The sequence below is a fragment of the Macrotis lagotis genome, chromosome 1 (assembly GCF_037893015.1).
Source record: "Macrotis lagotis isolate mMagLag1 chromosome 1, bilby.v1.9.chrom.fasta, whole genome shotgun sequence".
Classification (NCBI taxonomy): Eukaryota; Metazoa; Chordata; class Mammalia; order Peramelemorphia; family Peramelidae; genus Macrotis; species Macrotis lagotis.
In genome coordinates, this window is record NC_133658.1 from 828,401,185 (window position 1) to 828,413,583 (window position 12,399).

Here is a 12,399-nt window from a genome sequence, read left to right on the forward strand (position 1 = left end):
AAGGAATAACCTCAAGATGTTTACTGGCTTTACATAAATGCTTTAGGACAGGGGATAACTTCAGGTGCAAATATCACTTTTTCTACTGAATCAGGAGGCTACGACATAGGATATAATGGTCTTGGCTCATAGATCAAATAGCTCAAAAGGCTGTGGGCACATGGCAGCATTACACTGTGCTAGTCATTCTGCTTAACAGGTCAGGAATGGTTTCATCTCCTCCCTACCAGATACTATGGGATAATGGCTCCCCTATCCTAGAACCGGGAAGCAGAATATGTACTTGGCTTTAGCCACATTAGATTCATCTTTCACTATTGCCTCATTAGTTCTGTCTTCTCTCCCTTCCACTGTCCCATGTCCCAGAACATCCTTTTCTATCACTTCCATTCAGGCACAGATCCAGGCTGGGTTGATGCTGAAACCATGCTGATTGCTGGAAATATTGGGCACAATCACGGGCAATATTGGCAATCTGGAGGAAAAAGAGTCCAAGACTTAGAGGTCACATCCTAATAGATATGTTCCCTGGCCACCATTATATCCCTTGGATAGCTTTCATACCTTTGGTTTGATGGCATAAACCTCATTGTTCCCCTGAACTGTGATGCTTGATTCTAATTGGATCATTCCCCAGTTTTTAGAATAAATAGTTCACAAGAAAATTGCTTTTGGAACCAATTCAGCCTGAGGAACTGGGTTCTAAGGATTACCTAGAAGACCATTAGTGTAAGCTTCAGGAAACTCCCTTGATGCCATGCATCAAAGACTTCAGGAGCTCTGGGATCCCAGGAGAGAATCCAGTAAGGGGAAGTACACATATGTTTCCTCATTCATATGTGCATTCTACATAATAACTTTTTTGAGGTGTGAGTGTCCCATAAGATCAAAGGATCATAAATCTCAAGCTAGAAGGTCCCTCAGAGACCATCTAATGTAACCCCCCATTTTATGAATGAGGAAATTGAAGCCTATTGAGAGCAATAGATTTGTTCAAAGACACATAGTAGGAAATGGATGCAGGTTTTAAACCAATGTCATTTAACTTGAGTCAGTATTTTCCCCCATTGTACCATTGCTGCCTCCTAACTGGCATGTGCCTCTGTTTAACTTTTGAAGAGAATCACATATGCAAAATACTAAGGCTTTCCTAACAAGCCCCAAATATCTACTCTTGGTTCTATTCCAGTCACCATTTTTACAATCACTAAAACAAAATGAATGGCACAAAACTATACAGCTAATCTATTAAAACTGGTAATAGGTGATGGGGATAGTATAGCTGTGTTGGAAAAAGCTCATAATTGACTTTTTTTTGAGATGCGTGAGATATTATTGAACTTTGCATCTGCTTAGGAGGATCACATTCTCCTTCCAGTTAGCCCAGAATCTTCTTCTCTGGAGACCATACTCTCTCTCTAGATAGTCATGTTTATACATAATATTGTGCTGCTTCCACCAAGCCCTAGAACATCATAGGGTTTCCTTGAAGAGATTCATTGTCATACAAACCATCCAGGATGGGCACTGTGAGTGGAAAGCCTCATTTGGGACCTAGAACTCAGGAGTCAAAAACTTTCTAATAGTCTAAAAGGAAGGACCAACCTAAAGAAGTTTAATGGAGATAAATATAAAGTTTTGCATTTAAACCAACAAAATCAATAGGATAAAAGGATATAAGTGAACTTACCACCACATGTCACTGTCACTTGGAAAAATAGATATTTTTTCATCAATGTAATTTTCCCTCTTAATAGTGTTAGACTGATCTCTTTTGGATGACCTTGGATCTCATAATGGTATCAGCCCTTCAAGAGTACTTACAAAATAATAGAGACCCAGATACCTATAGCAATTAAAGAGGTAAATTTTCTTCCCCCCAAAAAATAATTATTTATACACTGTCCATCAGATCACCTCATGACTGCATTGGGAGTTTTTCACCAGATGGGCTCTGTGCTCTGAGAAAATGATCAATGACCAATAAGAACCTGCCCTAACCTCTTTAATTGCTTTGCATCACAGATCTCCTTAGACCATGTTTTTCTCAAACCTATCTCTTTTCCATACTTTTTTTATTATTACTGAGGGATCATCATCTGTACAATTACTCAGATATGTAACCTCAGTGTTTTCTTCAACTCCTCACTGACACCCCACATATCCAATGTATTGCTAAATCTTGCCATTTCAGTCATTCACAACAGTCCCATTACTACTCACATAGTCACCACCTCACTTCAAATACTTATCACCTCTTACCAAGATTATTGCAATACTCTCCTTATTTTCTACCTAATTCAAATCTCTCACCACTTCAATTCACCCTATATACTGCTCCAAAGTGATACTACCTAAACATAGATATTGATTGAATCATTCCACTATTCAATCAATACCAATAGTTCCCTCATACTTGTGGGATTAAACATACATCTCTCTATTGAGGCAAATGAAAAGTCCAAGAGACATGGTTTCTGAGTTATTAGTAATTTATTAATTAGATTAGCAAATAATAAAAAAATTGATGGTCAACGTTCTCTCTTGGGGTAACTAAAGACCCTGCAAGGATGTCGTTCAATGCTTAAATACCTTTGGGAAAATGTGTGTTCCTATCAATTGGACAGTGACCCTGATTGGTGAGAATGAATGAAATAATCTTATAATGACAGATGAGTTTTTTCCTAATGAAGGGCTGAGAGGACATGACTTTGATCATGTCATTATTCCTGGATCATTCCACTTCCAGCAAAAGAATCTATTCTCCACCCAGGTGTATCTGAGTTGCCCAATGATGGGATAACAGTAACAATTCCACCTTGTTGAGATGGTCTGGGGTGGGGGTGGGGGTGGAGGGTGTATTTGGGACAAGTTGGAAATGTCCTCGACAGACTGGCTTTGAATGAGAAAGCAAAAAGAGAATTAAAGGTGGGTCCCATATATAATTGGTTACTAATATAACAAGAAAATAATAATTTTTCTCACTGTGTTTGATTTTTTAAAGTCTTCATCATCTAGTACTAACCCAGTTTTCCAATTCATTGAGTATTACTTCCCCTTTTACACTCCACAATACAGCCAGACTTGCCTTTCTGTTACTCACAGGTTTCCTTAGATCAAAGTTGAAGACTCTCATAGTACCTCTTTCCCTTTCTGCTCAGATGTTTTTTACCTTTGCTGGGGGTGGGAGTAACTCTCTTTCAGATGTTGCGTTTACTAGACGTTTGACTCCCCAGATAAGTGAGATTTTAGACTTTATTTTTGTAAATGTCATTTTCACATTGAAGCAGTCAACAGTGTCAACCAAGGGGCGGCTAGATGGTGCAGTGTATAGAGCACCTGCCCTGGAGTAAGGAGTACCTGAATTCAAATCCGACCTCAGACACTTAATAATGACCTAGTTGTGTGGCCTTGGGCAAGCCACTTAACCCCATTGCCTTGCAAAAACCAAAAAAACCCCAAAAAAACAAAACCAAAAACAGTGTCAACCAAGCAGTCAGATCAATCTGAATGAAATGATCAATTAAAATAAGAGGAACAGGGACCAATTTCCCTAAGAAAGATGATTTCCTGGCCATGCTTTGAAAAGTCAAATTAACTTCTCCTAGCCAAAGTGGTAAGTTAACATCATAACAACCATTATAGATGACTTATTCCCTATCAGGAGTACGTTATGTGCTGAATATAAGGACATTTTTGTTCTCTCTATTCTTTCCTTTGAGTTTCTGTCCAGAGCACTTAGAGTCTAGAAACCTAACTGTGACATGTATTAGTTGTGCTACTACTATAAACTAGTCACTCAAATAAAAGTAACTCTTAAAGTATCTACTTCATGAGGTTATTGTGAAAAGCAAATTGTATGAAGCATGTAAAATCAAAGTCCTATATAAATTCCAATTATTATTAAAAAGTGCTAAATGAGAATCATCATAATCAACTTAAGCATTTAATTATAATCATCATTTAATAATTACTTAATCATTTTGAGGTTAGAAAATGTTCTACCCTTTATTATGTGTTGGTATGTGAAAATAAACACAATTGCATATGTTTTAGGAAGTTGTGAGATTTCTGGATACAAAACATTCAGAACACTACAAGATCTACAACTTGTGCAGTATGTAACAATTATCTGTTTCATTATTCTACTTAGAATATAAGCACTTAGCCTGCCACAAAATAGGAACTTAATGAATAAACTAGTTGGCGACTTGTTGATTGAAGTCAATGTCTTCTAACTGATGATAGTCCCATGTGAGGCTGATTGAAAAAGCAATGAACTGAGAGTTGGACCAGGAGTCAGAAAGATCTAGATTGAAAATCAGTCTCAGGGGCAGCTAGGTGGCTTAGTGGATAAAGCACCGGCCTTGGAGTCAGGAGTACCTGGGTTCAAATCTGGTCTCAGACACTTAATAATTACCTAGCTGTGTGGCCTTGGGCAAGCCACTTAATCCCGATTGCCTTGCAAAAACTAAAAAAAAAAAAAAAAATCAGATTTAGCGGCTGTATGATCCTGAGCAAGTCACTTTACCACTGTCTATCTCAGTTTCTTCACCTGCAAATGAGATTGAGCATAGTTTCCTAGGGTTCTAATGAGGATTAAATGAGATAATATTTATAAAGCATTTAGCATAGTATTTTAGAAATGTTTTTTCCTTCCTTCCTTATTATGATTCTATTTCCATCTAGGGACCATTTCTGAAGGATCCTTACTCCCATTTTAAGTTTTGAAATTCTTATAACCAACTTTTTAAAGACAGAAGCTTGGTGTTGAATCAAAATATAAAAAGGAAAAGATAATAGAGATATAAGAAAAATCTTGTTTAAAGACTTGTAAGCTATTAAAGTTGGAAGAAATGTTAAAAATAATTTAAATCAATACATGAATTTTAACTGTTAGATACACTGAAGCCCAGAGGAATAAAGTAACTTGCCCAAAATGATACAGGGATCTAGGACTCCAGGTCCAGAATCCAGGTCTCCCGACTTGAACTCAGTTCTCTTTCTACTGCACTCTGCCTCTTTAAAGATGGGGAACAATCCTTCTTGAACTTTTTTTAGTTGAAGGCTATGTATGTCTACATCAGAATCATTGTGAAGACATAAATTCTTTCTCACATACACCAGATGGAGAGGTTTTCTCAAAACTATGACATCATGGAATTGGAATATGTGAGGGGTGGGGGAGTCCCCATCTTTATGGTGAGTCTGATGCAAGGGTACATTAGTTAGAATGAGGCTTGGGACCACCTTTGCACTTTTTTTATGAGAATTCAGATGAATATATTTTTCTTGCTCCTATCCCTTGATCAGCTGAGTTTACCTCTATTATGCCCTACTGGGTGATGCATCATAAGCCATTTGCTAAAATGCCAAGGCACATTGGGCCTAATATTACTTCCATTCTCATGTTCCTAAAGTTTCAAACTTTCCTGCAGGGAAGGTACAACTATTCTTGACAGAATTGCTTTTGTGGGCAAATTCTTAGGTGAACTTAGTGAACTGCCATTTTTCTGTAATGTTAAGGTTGGAAACAACCCTGAGAGTCTATGGTTCATTGTCTCGCACAGAGTACTTTGAATCTCTTAGAATAGAAGAATTTTATATCACTACTAATATTGCTTAAGTGTAGTCCTCTTAAGCATCTTTTGCTAGTATCACTTCAAAAATGAAAATTTCTAGAATAATTTTGAGAATAAAAGTTTTTAAAAACCCAAAATTTTGATGTAAGTTTATTATGTTAGCTTGATGTATAAGTTTGACTTCTGTTATCTCTTTTAGGTGAGTGCACCTATAAGCATTCATACTTCCATAACAGAGTAGAAAGATTCCCTATTGATGATCACAATGTTCCCACCATAATGTAGGTTGAATGCCAAGTTTACTGAGTGAGGGGGAAATATGGGGAAAGCGGGATCTAGATTTTTTCAAAATAATACTTTAATTAAACTAAAAATCATTTGCTTTTAACCAGGGATATGCTGAAATTTGTGGACAGTGTATTTGAATGGATGGAAAAGGATCCAAAAAATATCATAGTAGTTCACTGTATGGGAGGCAAAGGTAATACTGTTCTCTGTCTCTTAGATTCAACTTCTTTAGCTATATAGTCTTCAATTGAAAGAAAAAGAGAATTTGAGTGAATTTTTAATGCCATAATCTCATCATGTAGAATTATGAACTCAGACCAAGGAAAACCTAAGCTCCCGCAGCTCCTTCTTCCTATTCTGATTAAGACCTGAAATTCATCTTAGGTTCTTTTTCCTAGTTAGATGGATCTCCAATAAGCAAGGTGGGAATGAGCTAGAAACTGGTGTGTGTCCTGATATTTGAAAATCAGACACTTTCTTTTCCAGAATAAACATAACAAGAGTAGTCTAAGTTGGCCAATGTGTTGAAATATATCAGAAATTTTGTTTGTGAACATGGAATTCCTACAAACTGATAAAAAAAATCTTTTAAAATTACATACAACAGAAAGGAGGCATATCATATTGGATAGAGATCTGGCCTCAAAACCAGGAGAACCTATGTTGAACTTGCCTCTGACACATACTGAGACCTTGAACAAGTCTTTTACCTCCTAGATTCTCTAAGTATGTTCCAAGGACCCTGATGGTGCCTGAGGCAGACTTTGAGAAGTACTTAGAGCTTGGTCAGTCATGAAAGATGCCAAGGCCATCCACTGCATACTGGACCATCACCAGCTATCCTGACTTCTTGTCTTGTCACTAGTCTTCAATGACTCTGGAAGAGAGAGTCAGGCTGATGACTTTGTGCAATGCTGCCTCACTTAAATCTAATTCACATGCTGCTCTAGATATCACCCTGAGATGCCATTGGTCCTCTTTAAAAATGGATAAACACACACACACACACACACACACACACACACACACACACACGCACACTAAAATAAAAAAATACAAAAATGGACAAACAACATCTCTAAACAACATTCTCTGACTCTAAGTTACAGAGAAGATTCTAATAATATGCACTGGCAAGGGAAGTACCCTAGATTCATGAAATCACAAGCCCGGTCTCACTCTCTATCTTTAATTACTAACATCTACAATTAGTCTCAATATTTCCCACATTTTCATGATATTCAGATCCTACCTGGCTCAGATTCTATCTTAGAAGACCAAGTAAAATCTTTCCTGGCCATAATGGCCTAAAATGACCTCTTTTTTTTTTAAACCCCTACATTTTCTGGGAGGATCATACAACAACTTCACATAGACTATTTATTTTATAATTTAACTTTTCACATGATAAGCTTTTGGGAAATTAAATAGCAAGGTCCCTAAAGAAGGAGCTGTTTTTTTTTTAATCTATTGTATATAAAAGTCATTCAATAAGAGGTTTGGAGATTTAGGGTGGTTTTTTCTGATTAAATATAGTCAGTGAAGATTTAGGCTTTCCTAACACTCAAAATGTCATATTGTGCACTTAAATAAAGCATGGAAACCACATGTCTGTCATGCTGGAATAAGGATAACTTTGGCATATGGTAAATGAGGTTATATGCTCTCTCTCCATTCTATTTCTTAAAGGCTTTTTAATAACTCTTCATAGATATTTATAGATTAAATCTCTACTGCTAGTCACTTAAACTGGGTGTCAAACATGATGTCATAGAGCTCTTTAGCTATAGACAAGAAATTTCTAGAAGACCAAATAGAAAAGGGCTTTTCTTTTTCCCAACAACCCCTTTTGAGCACATTATAGCATTGAACCATAATCTGACCAAGTAAGTTCATTTCAATTCAACAAACAAATATTAAGTGGTATTCAGCAAAACACATGGCAAATAATGTGTTTCATTGAAAAAATGAAGAAGAAATGGCCTCTTTGCACTAGTAGAAAAGAAGAACACAAAGGGTCTTAGTTCAATATTAGGCTTTAATAAGATAAAGATTTAAAATTACTGGACAGTTAGGTGGCACAGTGAATAGAGCACCAGCCCTGGAGTCAGGAGGACTTTAGTTCAAATTTGGCCTCAGACACTTAATAATTACCTAACTGTGTGACCTTGGGCAAGTCACTTAACCCCATTGCCTTGCAAAAACAAAACCAAAAAAAGATTTAAAATTACTAAGGGCTGTTAACTTAAAGATTAAAAATTATTAAAGCCTAAAACTCCACTGAGACACTATAATAAATGTATAGAAGTGGTACAAAGTACTTTGAAAGGTATAATTATAGAAGGATAGATAATTTCCAGCAGATGAAATGGGACCTTAAGAATGATATAGAGAAAACTAGTTGGCACAGTGGATAGAGCACCTACCCTTGAACCAGGAAGACCTGAGTTCAAATTTGGCCTAATACTTGCTTAGCTGTGTGACTTTGGGCAAGTCACTTAACCCCAGTGCTTTGCAAAATCCAAAAAAAAAAAGAAATGCTAAACACTGACAGAGACTTAATGCAGAGAAAAACATAAAATATTAGCTGAGGCAGTTAAGTGCCACAGAGGATACAACTGAAACTGGAGTAAGGAAGATCTGAGTTCAAATCCAGCCTCACACATTTACCAGCTGTGTGATCCTGGGAAGCACTGAATGTCTGCCTTCCTCAGTTTCCTCCTCTATAAAAGGTGGAAGATAACTGTTTCCAACTTATTGACAGAATTAAATGAAATATTTGAAAAATATTTACCAAATCTTAAATTGCTATTAAAAAATGCTATCGCGTAGTTCTTATTTTTGTTGTTGTTAGGTCTTAGTGGGTGAAAATGATGAGTTAGTAACCCTAAGTCTGAACACAATTTTGTATTTGAAATGTTCATTATTTCTGAAGCCTGTTATCTTGGACATATGTCTGGGTTGAAAGAGAACACACTCAGATTATAATCTTTGTAAGTGGTTGGCAATAGTAAGATTGAAGACCCTCTCCTTTCTATTGAGCAATGGTCACCTAATTGATTTCTTTTCTAGGCAGGACTGGAACTATGATCTCTATTTGGCTTATTGCTAGTGAATACTTTAAGACTTCGAAGGTATGAACTACTTTAATAAGTATGCTATTGTTGTGCTAATTATTTAGATAGAATGTACCAGGACTGAAAAGCCATTGAGAAAGACTAGATCAGTTAAGATGATTATTTGAGTTATAGTACTTTGGTGGGAAGTTGAATATTTGATGTCTAAGGTATTTTTCAACTCTTAAGATTCCTTTTTTTATTTGAAACCAGATTGTAATTTCATTGGTACAAGATTTCCTAATAACGAAATTCTATCGGGGTGGCTAGGTGGTATAGTGGATAAAGCACTGGCCCTGGAGTCAGGAGTCCCTGGGTTCAAATCTGGTCTCAGACACTTAATAATTACCTAGCTGTGTGGCCTTGGGCAAGCCACTTAACTCCGTTTGCCTTGAAAAAACCTAAAAAAATTAAAATTAAAAAAAATTCTATCTACCAATAAAAATTGGTACCTGCTCTGCAAATTTTTAGTCTTAAAGATTTGCCTAAGACACTGAGAAATTAAGTGACTTGTTCACAGTCCCATGACTAATGTGTCAGTCACATTAAACTTACACCATCATTATTATTATCATTTAAATGGTGCCAAGCAAATGCCAGGCACTTTTAATCTTTGGAGGTAGAAAATCCATTATTCTCATTTTACTGAAATAAGTGTTACTATTATACCCATTTACAGATGAAGAAACATAAGGAAACAAAAGTTAAGGGAGTTGCCTCAGGAGACACAGCCAGTAAGTGTCTGAGACCAAATATGAATGCAGTTCTTGCTACCTCCAGGTCCAGTATTTTGTGAACTACAGAACTAACTTGCTGCCACATCTTACTGACTCTGAGGCCAGGTCTCTATTAATATATGTTCTATTGCCTGTCTCTGTGTCTTTGTTTCTATGGGGCTTGAATGAGATTCATTTTTGGAGAGACTAATACCTCTCTCCAAATGAGGAAAATAGCTTCCAAGACACATGTGAGTTATATTATAAATTGTGCTACATATTTGTTGAATTTAAACACATTAGTACTTTCTCCTCTCCAGTAAAATGAAGATAATGGCTCAGTTTTTGTTCATTTTCTCATTTAGAGCACAAAAGATGACTTTAACTCTAATTAAATAAAAAGTTAATTCTTGTAAGATCTATACAGGTCTGTCACAGGTACCTTGTAAACCAAAGGTAATACTGTTCATCCCCAAATTAACATTACTCCTAAGATTCTTATTGTGATATGTACAGATTTCTAAATGAGACAGAAAGTAAGAAGAGGAATAAGGGTTCAGCATGGCCTATCAAACAAATATATTCTGGAATTCCAAGTCCAAATAACATTGATCAAAGTAGCAGAGGTGTCATTAGTTCAATTAGAAACTTTAAATGTGTTTTGATAAGGAAACTAAGTAAAAAAACAATTGGAAACTATTTGCAACCTAGTTGAAACTTGTTTGAATTTTTTCTTTTTCTTTTTCCTAAAGGAAAGCCTGGAATATTTTGGAAAGAGAAGAACAAATACAGCTTCTAGTTCCAAATATCAGGGAGTAGAAACTCCTTCACAAGTGAGCTTTTAAACAAAGGATGCGGGGGGTGGGGGGGTCTATTCAGTTCAGCAACAGCCCTTCTTCCTCTGCAGTGGCTATGATCTCCAACTCTCCAGCAACCATGTCAAGGGGACCGACAATTGATTTTGGTACCACTTATTCCTGTGTGGGAGTCTTTCAACATGAGAAAATGGAGATCATTGGTAATGATGAAAGAAACAGGATTATCCCAAGCTTATGTCTTCACTAATACATTATTGCAAAGAATCAAGTCACAGTTAAATCTACCAACACAGTTTCTGATGCCAAGCATCTGAATGGTCAAAGATTTGATGATGCAATGGTATAGTCAGACATGAAGCACTGGCCTTTTTCACAATGGTGCATGATACAGGCAGGACCCTAATCCCCAATACTTATTTAGCATATTGCTTGTTAAAAAGTAAGTTCTTGGGGCGGCTAGGTGGCACAGTGGGGGCGGCTAGGTGGTGCAATGGATAAAGCACTGGCCCTGGAGTCAGGAATACCTGGGTTCAAATCCGGTCTCAAACACTTAAAGATTACCTGGCTGTGTGGCCTTGGGCAAGCCACTTAACCCCACTGCCTTGCAAAAACCTAAAAAAAAAAAGTAAGTTCTTAATAAATTTTTGTTGATTGACTGACTCATTTGACTATACAGCAATAATCCTAGTAGCCCAGTAGCAGCCAGAGATGGCTACTCTAGAGAACAAATCCCAACAGATAGAATTCTGCCCCCTGGGAATTGTGCTTAGAGACAAGGAATCTTTATTGTTGTTGTTATTTTTACCTTGGATTTCCTTATCTCACCCAGGGACTACTTTTGATCCCAGTTCGAGTACTGATCAGCATAGAAGCTTTAATCCTCTTCTTTTTTTCTGACCGGAGATGATTTGTCCCTCCAAAGGTAGCCTGCTCTCTCTTCCCCTAGGGGCTCACTATTTTGGTGCTGAATTCATTTGTGAGTACCTGATTGATTGTAACCCTACTACAACTCAGAATTTTCAAGCTCAAGGTCATCCACTCATCTCAGCCTCCCCAGAAGTAGGAATGATGAGCAAGTGTATCATCGTGTTCAGTGAGATATGGAATTTGCCTTCTTTTGTAATGATAACCAAAACACAGCACTCTGAAATGGGATTTCTGGAATATGAAAGATAGGATAGAAATTCAGGGAAAAACTTGGTCACAGAAGTCACCAAAAAATCAATTAAAAAAAAAACCCTCAAGTTCTCTAACTTGCTTTAGTCATAATGGCCTAAGGGCAGCTAGGTGGCACAGTGGGCAGAGCACTGGCCTTGGAGACAGAACAGGAGCTCCAATCCGGCCTCGGACATTTGATTTGTACTAATTGTATGACCTTGGGTAAGTTCCTCAAACCCTGATTGCCTTGCATCCAGGGCCATCTCCAAACATCCTGATACATATCTGGCCACTGGACCCAGATGGTTCTGGAGGAGAAAGTGAGGCTGGTGACTTAGCACAGCAGCCCCTCACTCAAATCCAATTCATGTGTTTGTCATGGCATCACCTCCCTGATGTTGTGGTCTTCTTCAAAAAGGAAGGGCAAACATTATTATTATCATAATGATACTAGGATTATTACTATATGGTCAAATCAGTCAATAAGAATTTGTTTAAAACTTACCTTTTGACTTGTTTTATTTTTTTCCTCTCATGGTTTTTTTTCCTGTTTAGTTCTGATTCTTCTTTCACAATATGAATAATGAGGAAATATGTTAAACGTGATTGTATTTGCATAACTTATATCAGCTTATTCACTGTCATGGGGAAGGTATAGGGAAGGGGGAAGTAGAAAATGTGGAATTCAAAAGCTTTCCAAAAGATGAATGTTGAAAGCTAC

The 12,399-nt window shown here is 37.0% G+C and overlaps 1 protein-coding gene across 1 annotated transcript in view; it reads left to right on the forward strand.

The window, feature by feature from the left end:
- The window catches only part of LOC141508522 (phosphatidylinositol 3,4,5-trisphosphate 3-phosphatase TPTE2-like), an 85,695-nt gene that overhangs the window by 51,247 nt on the left and 22,049 nt on the right, over window positions 1-12,399 (forward strand). The window contains exons 11-15 of the mRNA XM_074217214.1: window positions 4,057-4,117; window positions 5,782-5,863; window positions 5,975-6,063; window positions 8,943-9,004; window positions 10,455-10,535. Of these exons, the coding sequence (XP_074073315.1) occupies window positions 4,057-4,117; window positions 5,782-5,863; window positions 5,975-6,063; window positions 8,943-9,004; window positions 10,455-10,535 (375 nt within the window). The remainder of the gene's footprint in view (window positions 1-4,056; window positions 4,118-5,781; window positions 5,864-5,974; window positions 6,064-8,942; window positions 9,005-10,454; window positions 10,536-12,399) is intronic.